This window comes from Oryctolagus cuniculus, chromosome 3, assembly GCF_051225735.1.
Source record: "Oryctolagus cuniculus isolate XC-2025 breed Fujian yellow rabbit chromosome 3, ASM5122573v1, whole genome shotgun sequence".
Taxonomy (NCBI): Eukaryota; Metazoa; Chordata; class Mammalia; order Lagomorpha; family Leporidae; genus Oryctolagus; species Oryctolagus cuniculus.
The window spans coordinates 93,572,831-93,590,436 of record NC_142869.1 but is presented as its reverse complement, the minus strand read 5'-3'; the positions used below and the strand labels follow the sequence as shown (position 1 = coordinate 93,590,436).

Below are 17,606 nucleotides of genomic sequence, written 5' to 3'. Positions count from 1 at the left end.
GGCCATAGGAGACACAGACGCCAGGACACGGCACATTGGACAGGAGAAGGGACCCAGGGAGGTGGGGAGCAGTGTCCATGGCACCTCCAATTACTATTGTTCATTTCTCTGCAAGATCTTTTCCCTATTTTGTCTAGCAACCAACCAGATACAGGGCCTTGAGAAAAACACATCATAAAAATGCATTCTGTAGACCTGGGGCTGGTGGGCTGGTAGTTTCTTCATAAAGCTAGTAAAGGGCTCAAGATTCATGGTTCATAAAGTGCCTGTTGCCATGAACAAGCCTCTGCCAGCGCAGCCACACATGATGCACCAGCACATGGGTGTGGTTGTGTTCCAGGAGCGCTTCATGGACACTGACATCTGAAATTCACGTAATTTTTTCGCAACATGAAATATTCTTGTGAATTTTTTCTAAACGTTTAAAAATGCAAAAGACTCATCTCAGCTGCAGGCCGTGCGGACCACAGGCAGTGAGCTGGATTTGGCCTGTAGATGGTAGTTGGCCAACCTCTGCTCTAAGGCTGTTGATTTTCAGACTGTTTTGGTAGTGACTATCTGAAAGGTATTTAATTTTATATCAAGCCTAGAGCAGGGGCAGTCATTTGCCCTAGCAGTTAAGACACTGGTGCAGATGGCTGCATCTTACACTGGAGGACCTGGGTACCGTTCCCGACTCCTGCTCCTGATTCCGGTTTCCTGCTGACGTAGACTCTGGGCAGCAGCAGATGAAGGCTGTTGATGAGTCCCTGCCACCCACATGGGAGACCTACACTGAGTTCCCAGCTCGGAGCTTCCGGCTCTGTTCCAACCCTGGCCATTGCTGGTGTTTGGGGAGTGAACCAGCAGATGGCATTTCTGTTGCTCACGCTCCCTCAGAAAAATTGTGTTTTTAAAAAAAAAACTAGGCCCGCGCCGCGGCTCACTAGGCTAATCCTCCGCCTAGCGGTGCCGGCACACCGGGTTCTAGTCCCGGTCGGGGCGCCGGATCCTGTCCCGGTTGCCCCTCTTCCAGGCCAGCTCTCTGCTGTGGCCAGGGAGTGCAGTGGAGGATGGCCCAAGTGCTTGGGCCCTGCACCCCATGGGAGACCAGGAGAAGTACCTGGCTCCTGCCAGCGGATCAGCGCGGTGCGCTGGCCACAGCGCGCTGGCCGTGGCGGCCATTGGAGGGTGAACCAACAGCAAAAAAAAGGAAGACCTTTCTCTCTGTCTCTCTCTCACTGTCCACTCTGCCTGTCCAAAAAAAAAAAAACAAAACAAAACAAAACAAAACAAAACAAAACAAAAAAAACTAGAGCATACATTAGCACACATACATGTTCCCGTATGAAGGATCTTCTAAAAAGTGTGTGGAAAATGGACATTATGAAAAAAACTAAGTATGTGTTTCAAAAATGTTTTGCATCAAAATAAGCTTATTTTTAAATTCTGTTTTCCACAAACTTTTTGAAGTGCCTTGCTGGTATAATTAAATCTTAGGTTTCATGAAAACATTTCTTGAATTTTCTATGAACTACGAACTCTGATATTTTTCATTTTCTTACAGGTGATTTTGTTTTAAAATGCTGTTGAGATCCAGGGAATTGCTTTTCTGACTGCACCCCCACCCCTACCTGCAGTGGGTCAGCCACCTCAAGCAGTTTGAAAAACTCTGCTCTAGGGGGACCGAAGTCTGTGCTCTGGGTGGTGGTGGTGGTATGATAGTCCCAGTGGCTGTTTTGTATTCATCAATGCCGAGGTTTCTTCAAATTTGCCAGTAAATAACATAAGGACCAAAAAAAAGATGCTATCACAAACCTGCCAAGGGCAGCGTGACAGAACTGCCTGCCTCAACCTGCCTGGCACCAGGTGTTGTAGAGAATCTCACATGGCTCCCTGTCTTTCTTGATGTGTGATGCCTGCATTTCACGTGAGCTGAGCAGAATTCAGATGAAGTGAGAATTCAAAGCGACAGCAAGCCCCAGCCTGAAACCTCCCGTTTGGCAGCTATGAGAAGACTTTGGACCGTTTGCATGATAGTCATGTTTGTCACCAGCTGAGGTATTTGAAAAGTGTGACAATTTCAGATAGTAACCTCCTGGTGCACCACAGCTAAATATTATAATAGACCAGATCGTGGTTGGCTTTATTTCTTTATTTTTACAGAGTTCAATGTGATTGGAGGACAAAAAAATCAAATGCCTGGCAACTTTATTCCAGTGGGGGATGGCATTTCATACTCTTCGACTTACACCTCAAAGAGTTGGGACTGGAGAACAGAGACTAGATGACACTTGCCTGTCATTTCCCGTTGCCCATTTCTCTCCCATCACGCCTCTCCGGCCCCCTACTTTTGCATTTCTGTCTAGATTGTAAAGGTAGGATGAGGGAAGCAGAGAAAGAGCAACTTGAAATCCTATTAAGACTTCATGTCTATCCCTACTTTCTTTTTTTAATTATTATTTTTATTCTTTATTTATTTGAGAAGGCAGGAGAGAGAGATTTCCCATCTGCTGATTTATCCCCCAAAATGTCCACAAAGCTGGAACTGGGCCAGGCCAAAATCAGAGTATGGAACTGGTTCTAAGTCTTCAACATGTGTGACAGGGACCCAACTACTCGATTCTTTACCTGCTACCTTCCAGGGTCTGCATTAGCAGGAAGCTGGAGTCAGAAGCAATGGCTGGGAATCAAACCCAGGCACTCCAACGTGGGATGCAGGTGCCCTAACTGGTGCCATAACTGCTGGGCTAAACCCCTGCCCGTATCTCTGTTTTCACCTTTCTCCTCCCCGTGCCCGCTTTCCACCCAGGGCATGTGAATGGCAGGGCTCTTTCTGCTCCTTTCTCACCTCAGTGTCAGTTCAGTTCAGTTTAGAAAACCTCTATTGCAAGCAGTGCCTGAGCTAGTTTCTGGGCATACAGTGGTTTATGCGATGGGAACCTGCTCTTTAGAAGCATAGACTAGCATTGGGTCCTCTCGTTCGGTGAGTTGGGATGTGCAGAATGTCTCTGGGAGCTGTGAAGTTGTGGATAATTGTCATGATGTAAGCAATCAATCATTCCTCACCAGCATGGCTGTCCTATGCTGAACAGGATTACCTTCTGCCCGCCAGCAGCCTCTTCATTCCTTAAGCCCCAGCTCTTTTTACTTTAGGTACAAAAGACATACACTGTTATAACTACATTAGAGAAAAAAAAATCTTTTAAATTTATCCACGATAAACAGTTATATAGCAGTACTAAAGAAAAAGATTCTGGGGCCAGCATCATGGAGCAGTGGGTTAAGCTGCTGCTTCTCACACCTGCATCCCATGTCAGAGCACAGATTTGAGTCTCAGTTGCTTCATTTCCAATCCAGCTCCCTGCTAATGGCCTGGGAAAGCAGTGGAAGATGGCCTGAGTGCTTGGGCCCCTGCCACTCACGTGGGAGACCCAGATGAAGCTCCTGGCTTCAGTCTGGCCCAGCTCTTGTGGCCATTTGGGGAGTGAACCAGCATCTTTCTTTCCCTCACCCCCTTCCCCCACCCTTCCCCTTCTGCTTCTCAAATAAAATAAATCTTAAAAAAAAAAAAAAAAAAAAAAGATTACAGGATAACCTACACAGTAGAGCCTAAGAAATCTTAGTTTCTTCTCTAGTATGTTCTCTTTAAAATATCTTAAAATATTCCTGGGATGGTGTTGTGGTACAATGAATGAGTTAAGCCACTGCCTGCCACTCCAGTGTCCCAAATGAGCACCGGTTTGAGTCCTGGCTGCCCCACTTCTGATCCAGCTCACTGCTAATGTGCCTGGGAAAGCATAGGAAGAGGGCCCAAGTTGGGCCCTGGCCACCCATGAGGGAGACCCAGATAGAGTTCTGGGCTGTTGGCTACAACTGGGCCCAGTGCTGGCTGTTTTGTCCATTTGGGGAATGAACCATAGGATAGAAGATTCTCTCTCTCTCTCTCTAACTTTGCCTTTCAAATAAATAAATAAATCTTTTAAATATTTATATATATATTCCCTAATTTATGCATGTTTTGAGCTGCTAAGACATTAAATTTTAGTGAACATGATTTTTTTGATTACAGAAGATTCAATCATTTTTAAAACTATAAACAATAAAGATAAATAGGAACTAGACATTTCCCAATTCTCATCCTTTTTTTGTGTCCATCACTTAACACTTCAGTCTGTTTCTCTAATCTTTATTTTTACAAATAGAAGTATACACATACAGATATTTTGAACAAAACCAAGATTTGTAAATGTATTTGAAAGTGTATCTGAATGCACTTTAAAGGGTTTGTAGAAAATGGAATTCAACAATACATTTACTTTGGTATAAAAAAACCAAATCCATGCATATAAGGAATCTTCAAAAAGTTCAAGAAAATGTGTACTATGAAAAAACTGCATGGATTTCAAAAAGTTTTGCACTAAGATAACTTATTTATATATATGTAGCTATTATACATGCGTAATTGTGATGACTTTTTAACATTACAGTGTATTGTGGGAATATTTTCATATAAACCTACCTTATTGACTGCCGAGACCGCGTCCAGCTCGGGACCACCGCACCTCGCCCAGCCGCTCCGCCGCCGCTCCACACCCCCGCTCAGCTCACCATGGATGACGATATCGCCTCGCTCGTGGTCGACAATGGCTCCGGCATGTGCAAGGCAGGCTTCACGGGCGACGATGCCCCCCGGGCCGTCTTCCCCTCCATCGTGGGGCGTCCGCGGCACCAGGGTGTGATGGTGGGCATGGGCCAGAAGGACTCGTACGTGGGCGACGAGGCCCAGAGCAAGCGTGGCACCCTGATGCTCAAGTACCCCATCGAGCACGGCATCGTGACCAACTGGGACGACATGGAGAAGATCTGGCACCACACCTTCTACAACGAGCTGCGCGTGGCCCCGGAGGTGCACCCAGTGCTGCTGACCGAGGCCCCCCTGAACCCCAAGGCCAACTGCGAGAAGATGACCCAGATCATGTTCGAGATGTCCAACACGCCGGCCATGTACGTGGCCATCCAGGCCGTGCTGTCCCTGTACGCCTCTGGCCGCACCACAGGCATCGTGACGGACTCCGGCGACGGGGTCACCCACACGGTGCCCATCTACGAGGGCTACGCGCTGCCGCACGCCTTCCTGCGTCCGGACCTGGACGGTCGGGACCTGACCAGCTACCTCATGAAGATCCTCACGGAGCGCGGCTACAGCTTCACCACCACGGCAGAGCGCGAGATCATGCGCTACATCAAGGAGGAGCTGTGCTACGTGGCGCTGGACTCCGAGCAGGAGATGGCCACGGCCGCGTCCTCCTCCTCCCTGGAGAAGAGCTAGGAGCTGCCCGACGGCCAGGTCATCACCATCGACAACGAGTGCTTCCGCTGCCCCGAGGCGCTGTTCCAGCCCTCCTTCCTGGGCATGGAGTCGTGAGGCATCCACGAGACCACCTTCAACTCGATCATGGAGTGCGACGTGGACATCCGCAAGGACCTGTACGCCAACACGGTGCTGTCAGTCGGCACCACCATGTACCCCGGCATCGCCGACCACATGCAGAAGGAGATCACTGCCCTGGCGCCCAGCACCATGAAGATCAAGATCATCGCTCCCCCCGAGCGCAAGTACTCGGTGTGGATCGGCGGCTCCATCCTGGCCTCGCTGTCCACGTTCCAGCAGATGTGGATCAGCAAGCAGGAGTACGAAGAGTCGGGCCCCTCCATCGTGCACCGCAAGTGTTTCTAGGCGGACTGTTAACCGCAGTGGCGGGACGCCCTCTCTCGACGAAACCTAACGTGCAGAAAACGAGACGAGATGGGCATGGCTTTATTCGTTTTTTTTCTTTTTTTCTTTCTTTGTTTTTTTTTTTTTTTTTTTTTTTTGTTTGTTTTGGCGCTTTTGACTCAGGATTTAAAAACTGGAACGGTGAAGGTGACAGCAGTCGTTGGAGCGAGCATCCCCAAAGTCCCCAAAGTTCTGCAATGTGGCCGAGGACTTTGTACATTTTTTTTTTCTTTTGATAGTCATTCCAAATATCGTGAGATGCCATGTGACAGGAAGCCCCCGCCCACTCCTGCCAAGGGGCAGTCCTCGCCCGGGGCCACCCAGGGGAGGCAGCAGCATCGCTTTTGTGTAAATTATGTAATGCAAATTTTTTAAATCTTCGCTTTAATACTTTTTCAATTTTCTTTTTATTTTGAATGGTCAACCATCGTGGCTCCCCATTTTTTGTCCCCCAACTTGAGATGTATGAAGGCTTTTGGTCTCCCTGGGAATGGGTTGAGGTGTGGAGGCAGCCAGGACTTCCCTGTACACTAATGAGACCAGTTCAATAAAAGTCCACACCTGAAAAATAAATAAATAAACAAACCTACCTTATTGTTTTAGCATTAGCTTAACTTTCCATTATATGACTGTACAATTAAATTGTTTCCAGTTTTTATACTCTTGGTAACAGTGCTACCGTCAATAGCTTTAAACATTTGTTTTTATGCAGATGTGCGAGTATAAGCACATAAATAATGCCTGGAAGTGAGGTTGTTTTTCAGTTATAAACACATTATACCAGATTACTCTTCTTCTACCAAAATATAAGAGTTCCTCTACAACTGTGAAATGTTATATATTATGAATTTTTAGATCTTTGCTAATCAAATGATAAGAAATGAATACTGTTGTTTTCATCTGCATGTCCGATATTGCTAGTGAGTGTGATCATCTATTCCCAAGTTTATTGGCTACTTGCTTTTTAAGAATTTTTTGTAATAAAACTATAATTCACATTCTTTAAAATTCAGCATTTTTTATTATGTGTTTTTATTTATTTGAAAGGCAAAGTTACAGAAAGAGAGAGATCTGGCCAGCGCCGCGGCTCACTAGGCTAATCCTCCGCCTTGCGGCGCCGGCACACCGGGTTCTAGTCCCGGTCGGGGCACCGGATTCTGTCCCGGTTGCCCCTCTTCCAGGCCAGCTCTCTGCTGTGGCCAGGGAGTGCAGTGGAGGATGGCCCAAGTGCTTGGGCCCTGCACCCCATGGGAGACCAGGAGAAGTACCTGGCTCCTGCCATTGGATCAGCGTGGTGCGCCGGCTGCAGCGCGCTGGCCGCGGCGGCCATTGGAGGGTGAACCAACAGCAAAGGAAGACCTTTCTCTCTGTCTCTTTCTCTCACTCCACTCTGCCTGTCAAAAAAAAAAAAAAAAAAAAAAAGAAAGAAAGAAAGAAAGAAAAGAAAAGAAAAAGAAAAAAGAGAGAGAGAGATCTTCCATCCGCTGGTTCACTCCTCAAATGGCCGCAACGACCAGGGCTGGGTCAGGCTAAAGCCAGGAACCAGGAGCTTCTTCCCAGTCTCACACATGTGTCCAAGAGCCCAAGCACTTGGGCCATCTTCTGCTGCTTTTCCCAGGCCATTAGCATGGAGCTGGATAGGAAGTGGAGCAGCCTGAATTTGAATCGGCACCCATATGGATGCTGGCATCACATGCAGCAGCTTTACCCGCTACACCACAATGACTGCCCCTAAAATTCAGCATTTTAAAGTGAATAATTCAGTGGTTTCAGTGTATTCATCTGATTATGCCATTGTCACCACTGTCTAATTCTAGGAGACAAAAAGTTGGGGCATTTTGGCATGATTTAAGGTTAAGAACCAGGAACGGTGTTACTGATAAGAATAGGGATTTATGGGGCCAGCACCGTGGCTCACTTGGTTAATCCTTCGCCTGCAACACCGGCACCCCATATGGGCGCTGGGTTCTCGTCCCAGTTGCTCCTCTTCCAGTCCAGCTCTCTGCTGTGGCCTGAGAGGGCAGTGGAGGATGGCCCACGTGCTTGGGCCCCTGCACCCACGTGGGTGACTAGGAGGAAGCACCGGCTCCTGGCTTCGGATCGGCACAGTGCCAGCCGTAGCGGCCATTTGGGGGTGAACCAACGGAAGAAAGACCTTTCTCTCTGTCTCTCTCACTGTCTGTAACCCTACCTGTCAAAAAAAAAAAAAAAAAAAAAAAGGAGTAGGGATTTAGGACACTTAGTTAATTCTCATGGTTGAACTGTAGATCTAAAAAATTCTGAAAGTTTAATGAGTTGAAGCTAAGGGTTGGTGAGAGCAAGCATGTAAGTTAGTTAATGTATGTAAAGGGCTTACAGCAATATTTCATGTTTGGTCTCTGGGGAAGCAGACACTGAGATAGAATTAGAAGTACCAAAGAATAGTTGGGAATAAACTCTTAAATGATAAAAGAAAGGGGAAGCAAGACTGGGCTGGTGAAGCCTTTAGACAATCATGCAGATCTGACAGAATCTCTGCCGTCCTGTTAACTAACTGGGCAAACTGCCCATCAGAACAGAACTCGGTGAGGCCGAAATGACCTGAGCCTAAACAATGTCAGACGGTGATAAATGTTAAGGATGGAAGGAGAGGCTGGCACTGTGGGCTAAGCCTCTGCCTGCAGCTTCGGCATCCCATATGGGCACCAGTTCTAGTCCCAGCTGCTCCACTTCTGATCCAGCTCCCTGCTAATGGCCTGGGAAAGCAGAGGAAGATTACCAAAGTGCTTAGGTCCCTGCACCCACGGGGGAGACCTGAAGGCTCCTGGCTTCAGATCAGGCCCAGCTCCAGCCATGGTGGTCATTTGGGGAGTGAGCCAGCAGAAGGAAGATTGCTTTCTCTGTCTTTCTCCCTCTCTCTCTGTAATTCTGACTTTCAAATAAGTAGATAAATAAGTCTGTAAGAAAATAAAATAGACTAAGGCAGGGCTGAAGTGAAGGCAGAGAGAACGGGAAGACAGTTGGCAAAGTTCTCACATGAGACAGTGGTCCAAGTGGTGACAGTGGAGAGGGCGAGAAGTGGCTAGATTCTGGATGGAGTCCAAGGCAAAGCCTATAAGATTTTCTGATGGATTAGACATGGAATGTGAAAAAAAAAAAAAAAGAGGCATTAGGATAAAGCTAAGTGTGTTCGTTCTCTATTCTTCCATAACAAATTACCCCAAACTCGATAGCTTAAAACAAAAAACATGTATTATCTCATATGTTTTCAGTGGGTCAGGAATTTAGAAGTGGCAAGTTGGATGATTCAGGCAGGGTATTGCAGTCCAGATATAGGCCAGGGCTATGGTCATCTAAGGGCTTGATGGGCCCTGCAAGATCTCACACCTGTCAGTTGGTGCTGGCTGTCGGCAAGAGCTTCACCTCCTGGCCATGTGAACTTCCTCATAGGGCTGTCTGAACATCCTCATACCATGACAGCTGGCTTTCCCTAGAGCAAATTCTCTAAAACAACCAAGGTGAGAGTAGCTGTATCCTGTAAGATCGAGTCTTAGAAATCACACACGATCATTTCTGTCGTTGCACAAATCTTATTAGTTATGCAGGTAGCCATATTCAATGTGGGAAGGGACAAACGAGAGGAACTTACCAGGGGACAGAGATTGTTATGACCATGCTGGAGGCTGGCTACCACAGTGTATCCTCCCAAGCCCTCTCTGAAGTCTCGCGTTTTTAGATGAGGATTCCAAAATCCAGAATCCTGCCATCTAACCACAAATGAATGGAGTGCCACTTACTAAGATGGGGAAGACAGGAGTAGAAACAAGTTGAAGAGGGACGATCAATCAAGTGACAATCTTAGGTATGTTCAATTTGAAATGACAATTGGACTTCAAAGTAGACATTTCAAGTGTACAATTGAATATGAAAAGCTTGAGTTCAGAGACAACGTCTGGACTAGATATATAAATTTGGGAGTTTTCTGTGTATAGGTGACATTTAAAAATTCAAATTGGGATAAACTCACCAAGGCACTGGGTGTACATAAAGATGAAAAAATAAAAGAGGCTCTCCAGCATTTGGATGTCAAGAAAATGAGGAGGCACCAGAAAAGAAATCATGGTATGACTGAAAAGGAATAAGAATAGTTCCGTGATGCACACATGCAAATCAGTCCCCTTATGTTATACTCCACAAGGTTTCCTGCAGTTTCTAATGTCACACTGCCATTACCCTTGCATTAGCTGGGAAGTGTGCAGGCTCACTCGTAGCGGACCAGAGGACCACACAATTGTCTCCTTGTGTGGCTCAGTGTCAAACTCTGTCCTTTGGTTTCCTCTTGCTTCCTTTTTCTACCCTCTCTTCCCCAGAATCTCTCATTTGCCTTGCCTCCACTGTTGTTATTTGCTCCTATAATTCCCATTTACCCCTCATGCATCTCAGAATAAAGCATGCTAGGTAGGACAGCCTTCCTGGAATGACATATTTTCACTGCTGTCACTGTAGTTGCCACCACCGTAGCAAGTTCTACCTTCAAGGATTTCCTTTTGCATGGCACTCCCTGACAAAACGTATCCTCTGAAGTCCCTTTGGAGCCAGCCTTGGTACCTTCTAACTTTGGGAAAAATCCCAGCCAGCAGCACAGAAGCCAGCATGACAAATGACAGAGCCTGGACGGGGCCTGGACTCCTCATTTCCAGAGCTGAGGCCACAGCACCAGGGCCCACCTGCTCTGTGCCTAGGTTGCTAATTTGCCATTTAGCCTTTTTGAAAGGAGCCAATTCCAGCAAGGAAGTCTGCTTAGGCTTGGTTACCCTGACAACTGCATTGTGTTTCTCCTTTTCTTTATCAAAGAGAGGAAGATACAAACAAAGCACCTAGGAATCAGTGAGGTTGCACAGGTTAACGTTCAATGCTAATGGGTTAGGGCTTATACTCAGAGGTGTGTGCTGATCTACCTGCCTGCTCTGCCTAGCCCAGTGTATCTCTGTGGGGCTCTATTAACAATTTTGGGAAAGACAGATCTCCATTATGCAGGATTGTCCCAGGCACTGCAGGAAAATTAATATCCCTGCCCCAGTGCTACATACTGAAGCCCTGTACCAATACCAATAACGGCCACCAATCACTGTGATAACTGCAAGCTTCCCTGTACTTATCCACGTAATGCTGCCCCATTTAGAGCAATGGCTGGGCTGACTTCTCTTTTCCTCTAGTAATCTTCTCTCCTTAGCATTATTTTTATTTATTGTTTGTTTGCTTTTGAGAGAAAGCAATGGATATATAGAGAGAATTGCCATCCACTGGTTCATTCCCCAAATGCCCACAAAGGCTGCAGCTGTAGAGTCCAGTCCCAGTCCAGGCTCTGTCATTTGTCATGTTGGCTTCTGTGGTGCTGGCTGGGATTTTTCCCAAAATCAGAAGGCACCAAGGCTGGCTCCAAAGGGACTTCAGCGGATATGTTTTGAGCTAAACCAAAGCTGGAATCTGGGAACTCAATTTAAGTCTCCCAAGTTGGTGGCAGAATCACAATTACTTGAACCATCATCTGTTGCCTCCCAGAGTCTGTATTAGGAGGGAGCTGGAGTACAGAGCTGGAGATGGGGATCAACCCAGGCACTCCTGAAATGCATTGTGGGTGTCCCAACCAGTGTCTTAACCACTATGCCAAACACCCACTCCCCAGTATTATTTTTGTCATTGAGAATAAGGAACTCAGATGATACACAGAATTCTAAAGATGTCCCCCAAGGTCCCTAGTCTCTGGCTATTAAATACTAATCTAGGTACTTGTGTGTAAGGACTTTGCAGATGCAATTAAGGTGATTAGCCAGCTGAATTTACAATAGGGAGATTATCCTGGATTATTCATGGGCCAATGTAATGATAAGAGGCCTTAAAGGCAGCAGTAGGAGGTGGAAAATCAGAGAAGAGGCAGAAGATTTATCAGTGACCTTTGACGCATGAGAAGGATTTATACTGAAAGGTTAAGGTCAGGAGCCAGCATTATGGTATAGTGGGTAAAGCTGCTGGCATCCCATATGGGCGCCAGTTTGAGTACCAGCTGCTCCGTTTCCAATCCAGTTCTCTGCTATGGCCTGGGAAAGCTGTAGAAGATGGTCCAAGTCCTTGGGCCCCTGCATCCATGTGGGAGACCCGGAAGAAGCTCCTGGCTTTGGATTAGCCTGGTGTGGCCATTTGGGGAGTGAACCAGCAGATGAAAGACTTTCTCTCTCTCTGCCTCTGCCTCTCTCTAATTCTGCCTTTCAAATAAATAAATCTTGAAGGAAGGAAGTAGGTGGGTGGAGCTCATGGAAAGTGTGAAGGAATGCTTCACAGACCTAGGCACACAGCAGGTGGGCCCTGGTGCTGTGGCCTCAGCTCTGGAAACGAAGGCTGCAGCTGTAGAATCCAGGCCCTGCTCTGTCATTTGTCGTGTTGGTGCTGGCTGGGATTTTTCCCAAAGTCAGAAGCAGCCTCTAAGAGAAAAGACCAGACCTTGGCAGGCAGCCAGCAAGGAAACCAGGACCTCAGTCCTACAACCACAAGGAAGTGAATTTGGCCAACAACCAGAATGAGGTTGGAAGCAGATTCTTTGTTAGAGCTTTTGGAATAGAACACAGCCTTGCTGATGCCTTGACTTCAGCCTTGTGAAGGCCTGAGCAGAGCACCCAGCAGACCCGCCCTGTCCCGGAACTCTGACCAACAGAACTGCAAGGGAAGAGTACTGTCATTAAAGACATTTTTAAATGTATATAAAAGGCGGGGAGACAAGGAAAGAGAGAGAGGGAGAGATCTTCTATTTTTAGCTACTCCCCAAATACCTACAATAGCCTGGGCTGGGCCAGCCCAAAGCCAGGAGCCTCAAACTCAACCTGGGTCTCCCACAGGAGTGGCAGGGACCTAAGCACTTGACTTATCACCACATTTTCACAGGGTGTAAATTGGCAGGCAGCTGAATTGGCAGTAGAGCTAGAACTTGAATCCAGGTACTTAGTTAGGGGGTGCTGATGTCCCAAGTGGCATCTTTTCAGCTGTACCAAATGTCCACCTCTGGCTGTTGTTTTAAGCTGCTAATTTGTGGTAATTTTTAATGGAAGTTAAGAACGCTCATACAGCCTTCCAAGAAGTTTATGGTATCTTTCAATAGCTCACACTGTAAGGAACTATTTCCTTATTCATTGCACTGAGACAGTCTCTCTGTGCTTCCACTATAGACCTAATTTTACTTCTGGCAGCCATGTAGACAGCCAACAGTACATACTGAAGCCCATGTGGGCCTCCCTTTCTTTCTTTCTTTCTTTTTTTTAAGATTTTATTTATTATTTATTTGAGAGGCAGAGTTACAGAGAGAGAGAGGGAGAGAGAAGGAGAGGTCTTCCATCCACTGTTTCACTCCCCAAATGGCCACAATGGCTGGAGCTGGGCTGATCCAAAAGCAGGAGCCAGGAGCTAGGAGTTTCTTCCGGGTCTACCACATGGGTGCAGGGGCCCAAGCACTTGGGCCATCTTTTATTGCTTTCCCAGGCCATAGCAGAGAGTTGGATTGGAAGAGGAGCAGCCAGGACTTGAACCAGCGTCCATATGGGATGCCTGCGCTACAGGCAGAGGATTAACCCACTGCGCCACAGTGCTGGCCCCAGGGCCTCCCTTTCTCTAGGCCAAAGATTCCCTTTGTATTCTTTACCCTGGATACCTTTTTGTTCACATGTTTTTCATTTATGTCCCTGGATTTGCATTCTAGATAAATGGGAATTTACCAATAAAATCAGCTTGAAAAGTAGGATATCTTTTGTTCATTTGTCTTAAAGATTTAATTTATTTATTTGAAAGGCAAACTTAGAGGGAGAAACAGAGGGATCCTCTATCCACTTGTCAAATGGCCACAACAGCCAGGGCAAGGCCAGACAGAAGCCAGGAGCCAGGAGCTTCTTCCAGGTCTCCCATGTAGGTTCAGAGGCCCAAGAACTTGGACTGGCCTCTGCTGCTTTCCCAGGTGCATTAGCAGGGAGCTGGCACTCAAACAGGCGCCCATATGAGATGCCGGCGTAGCAGGCAGCTTCCATACCTACTACACTACTATGTTGCAACACCAGCCCCAAAGTAGGGTAACCTATTCACATAATTTTCTATACCATCAACCATTCTATTGCCCATTGTTACAAACAAACAAACAAACAAAAAATACCTTTGAGGGGCCCAGGGCTGTGGCCCACTTGGTTAATCCTCTGCCTGAGGTGCCGGCATCCCATATGGGCGCTGGGTTCTAGTCCCGGTTGCTCCTCTTCCAGTCCAGCTCTCTGCTGTGGCCTGGGAGGGCAGTGGAGGATGGCCCAAGTGCTTGGGCCCCTGCACCCGCATGGAAGACCAGGAAGAAGCACCTGGCTTCTGGCTTCGGATCAGTGCAGCGCTGGCCGTAGCAGCCATTTGGGGAGTGAACCAACGGAAGGAAGACCTTTCTTTCTCTCTCTCTCTCTCTCTAACTCTACCTGTCAAATAATAATAATAATAAAAATACCTTTGAGAGTGACCTGGAATTAAGGAAAATGAAGTAGAAAATTTTTGAGAAGTTTTCCAATGTGAATTTATGTGAATGTTAGTGGTTGAGATATTTCGAGTAGGATTAAAATTCAGTGCTTAGTTAACAGAAAGTTCCTTGTGTGAAATAAACTCAATGAAAACCAACAGCCTCTGGGAATTGGTTGCTGTATTTCATCTGTCCAGTTGGACCTCTGGTTACAATAACATTTTTTCATTGGTTCTTTAACACAGGACAGTACCAAGGGTTTTGCTAAAGGCACCGGAAAGGCCGGCGCCGTGGCTCACTAGGCTAATCCTCCGCCTTGCGGCGCCGGCACACCGGGTTCTAGTCCCGGTCGGGGCGCCGGATTCTGTCCCGGTTGCCCCTCTTCCAGGCCAGCTCTCTGCTGTGGCCAGGGAGTGCAGTGGAGGATGGCCCAGGTGCTTGGGCCCTGCACCCCATGGGAGACCAGGAAAAGCACCTGGCTCCTGGCTCCTGCCATCGGATCAGCGCGGTGCGCCAGCCGTGGCGGCCATTGGAGGGTGAACCAACGGCAAAGGAAGACCTTTCTCTCTGTCTCTCTCTCTCACTGTCCACTCTGCCTGTCAAAAAAAAATAAAAAATAAAAAAAAAAAATTATTAAAAAAATAAAAAAATAAAAAAAAAAAATAAAGGCACCGGAAAGGCAACTGGGGACCATTATTGCCATGATCCTCAACCCAGAGCCGCTGAAGTCTCTCAGCAGTGTGATTCATGGCTAACAAAGAACAATGACTACAAGAGGAAAAAATCCTTAAGACTGGAGGAAAGCGAACAGAGGAACAATTTATGAATGATTATTATTATTAAGTAAGACTGGCGCTGTGGCATAGTAGGCTGAGCCTCTGCCTGCACGCTGGCTTCCCATATGGGTGCTGGAGCTTGTCCCAGCTGCTCCTCTTCCAGTCCAGCTCTCTCCTAATGGTCTGGGAAAGCAGTAGAGGATGGCCCAAGAGCTTGGGCTTCTGCACCCATGTGGGAGATCTGAGAGAAGTTCCTGGCTCCTGGCTTCAGATCAGCTTAGCTCTGGCTATTGCAGCCATTTATGGAATGAACCAGTGGATGGAAGACCCTTCTCTGTCTTTCCCTCTCTCTGTCTGTAATTCTACATCTCAAATAATTAAAATCTTTTTAAAAAATTATTAAGTATTCCATTAAAAGTGACTTTAAAAATACACAGACATAAGAAATTCTAAATTTCAGGAGTACTTTGGAAAGTGATCAAGAAAAACTAGATTAAAAAACTAGTTTGAAGAAGCATCTTATTTGCTTTGTATTGTGACCAGTTTCATACATATATGGACATTTTCGTTCAATTAAATGTTAGCACTTTTGGAAAAATGGCTGACTTGTGATTTTTTTGAATAGGATAAATAGCAGGTAATCAGAAATAATTCGTTGGACTGAATGAAGTTGCCTGTTGATTGAGTAAGGAAGGGAGACATTGTTGTTCTAATTATAATACAGATCCCTTAGGAGAAAGCTTGGTTGAGTCAGAAGGAACCATATGTTCCTGATTCCTCGCTTCTTCTTCCCTAAATAACCTGCTGCTCTGGGATGTTTTTCAAAGTGTGGTCAAAGGACTTCTGCATTAGAATGCTATGGAGATGCTTGTCACAAATAAGGAATTTGGGGATGATCGGTTGGTGCAGCAGTCAAGGCTGCGTGGAATGCCAGCGTGTGGTGTAGGAGTGTCGGGTTCTAAATCAGCTTCTTACTAATGTGTATTCTGGGAGGCAGTGCGTGATAGCTCAAGAGCTTAGGGCCCTGCCATCCAGACGGGAGAATTGGAATGAGTTCCTGACTTCTGGCTTCAGCCTGGCCCAGCCCTGGTGTTGCAGGCATTTGGGGAGTGAACCAGCAGATGGAAGATCTTCCTTTTTTTGTCTCTGCCTTTGAAATAAAATGAAAAAAGTTATTTAAAAATCTAATGAGGAATTTGGGTTGTCTATTAGTTTTCTTTGCTGTGCAACAAATTCCTGCAGACTTAGCAGCTTAAAACAACAGACAGTTTATTATCTCACAGTATCCATGACTGGCTTCACGGGTCCCTCTGCCAGGGTCTCAGAAAGATGCAACCATGCTGCGAGGCAGGCTGCACTGCACTGGAGCTCCAGGTCCTCTTCCAAACTCACACGGTTGCTGACAGAATTCAGACCCTTGCAGTTGAAGGGCTGTGGAGCTTGGCTTCTTCCTGGCGTCATCTGGAGCCTGCCCTCTGCGGATCCCTGCCATGTGGCCCTCTCCACAGGCAGTCAGGGTATGGCTGCCTGCTCCTTCAGGGTCAGCAGGAAAGAATCCTTCAGCCTGTTCTCGTGGCGTCACAGAATGGAGCGGACTCAGCAGTGACAGCGCGTCTCCTTTGCTGTGTTGGCTGGAAGCAAGGCACAGTGTCAGCCACACTCGAGGGGATTATACAGGCTGTGGATGGTTGGGGGATGTGTCCACCAGAAGCTGTCTCTACTTTTCAGCTGCTAGAAGCATTGCACAAGTCTTTGTGTGAATTTATGCTTTCACTTCTCCTGGGTAAATACCTTGGAGTGGAATTGCGTGATCCCTGGGTAGGTATATGTTTAGTTTTGTAAGAAAAATGCCAGTTTTTCCAAAAGGTTTTTTAGTTTTATGCTCCTGTCAGCAGTGTAATGAGAGTTCCAGCTGTTCCACATCTTCATCAATATTTGCTGGTGCCTGCCTTTGTCATCTTAACCACTTTCTACCTGGGCATGGGATGTGCATTTTAATGAGTTCTGTGGGTGATCTTTATACATATTCAACCACTGCCTTAGAAGTGAGTCTCAGAGAGACTGCCCAGGACTTCTCAGCTCTTGTTACAGGTCCCTCAGAAGTAAGTCCCCACACCAGTGATCCATGGGCTCGCAAGACACTTCTGTGCCCTGCTTCAGACCTTGTTAGTCAACATCTCTAGGGGTATAATGTGGGGCTTTGTATTTCTGAAAGCCCGTTAGGTGTCCTTGAACTGCTGCGATGGGGAACTGGTGCCTTCACTGCTTCAAGACTCCGAAGTGCCTTTATTGTGCTGTCACACCGTGACGTGGGGCTGGGACTCTGCCGTGACACTGTAGCTCTTGCCTGCTTTATTCATAGCATCTGTTAGCAGGAGGGCTTATTTCCTTACTTGGGTCTCTTATATTAATGACACAACTTCATGGGAGAAAAGATTTGGGGAATTATAGCTCAGATGTGTAGCTTTCTTTCCTTTTCTTTTTTTCTATGATTTATTTATTCACTTGAAAGAGAGAATGACAGAGAGAGGGAGAGACAGAAAGAGAGAAATCCTCCATGTGCTTT

At 46.7% G+C, this 17,606-nt stretch overlaps 1 protein-coding gene and 1 pseudogene across 1 annotated transcript; both read left to right on the top strand.

Moving 5' to 3' along the window:
* The first annotated feature begins 4,513 nt into the window (after window positions 1-4,513).
* LOC149127431 (actin, cytoplasmic 1 pseudogene) lies at window positions 4,514-5,449 on the top strand (annotated as a pseudogene).
* Window positions 5,406-5,790, top strand: LOC149127430 (actin, alpha skeletal muscle). The gene has a single exon (XM_089329177.1). It carries the CDS (start codon window positions 5,438-5,440, stop codon window positions 5,717-5,719), a length of 282 nt encoding a protein of 93 aa, XP_089185303.1. The 5' UTR covers window positions 5,406-5,437; the 3' UTR covers window positions 5,720-5,790.
* The last annotated feature ends 11,816 nt before the right edge of the window (window positions 5,791-17,606 follow it).

Excerpts from the sequence above, each read along its gene's own strand:
- LOC149127430 (XM_089329177.1), top strand. The coding sequence starts at position 5,438 with ATGGAGTGCGACGTGGACATCCGCAAGGACCTGTACGCCAACACGGTG.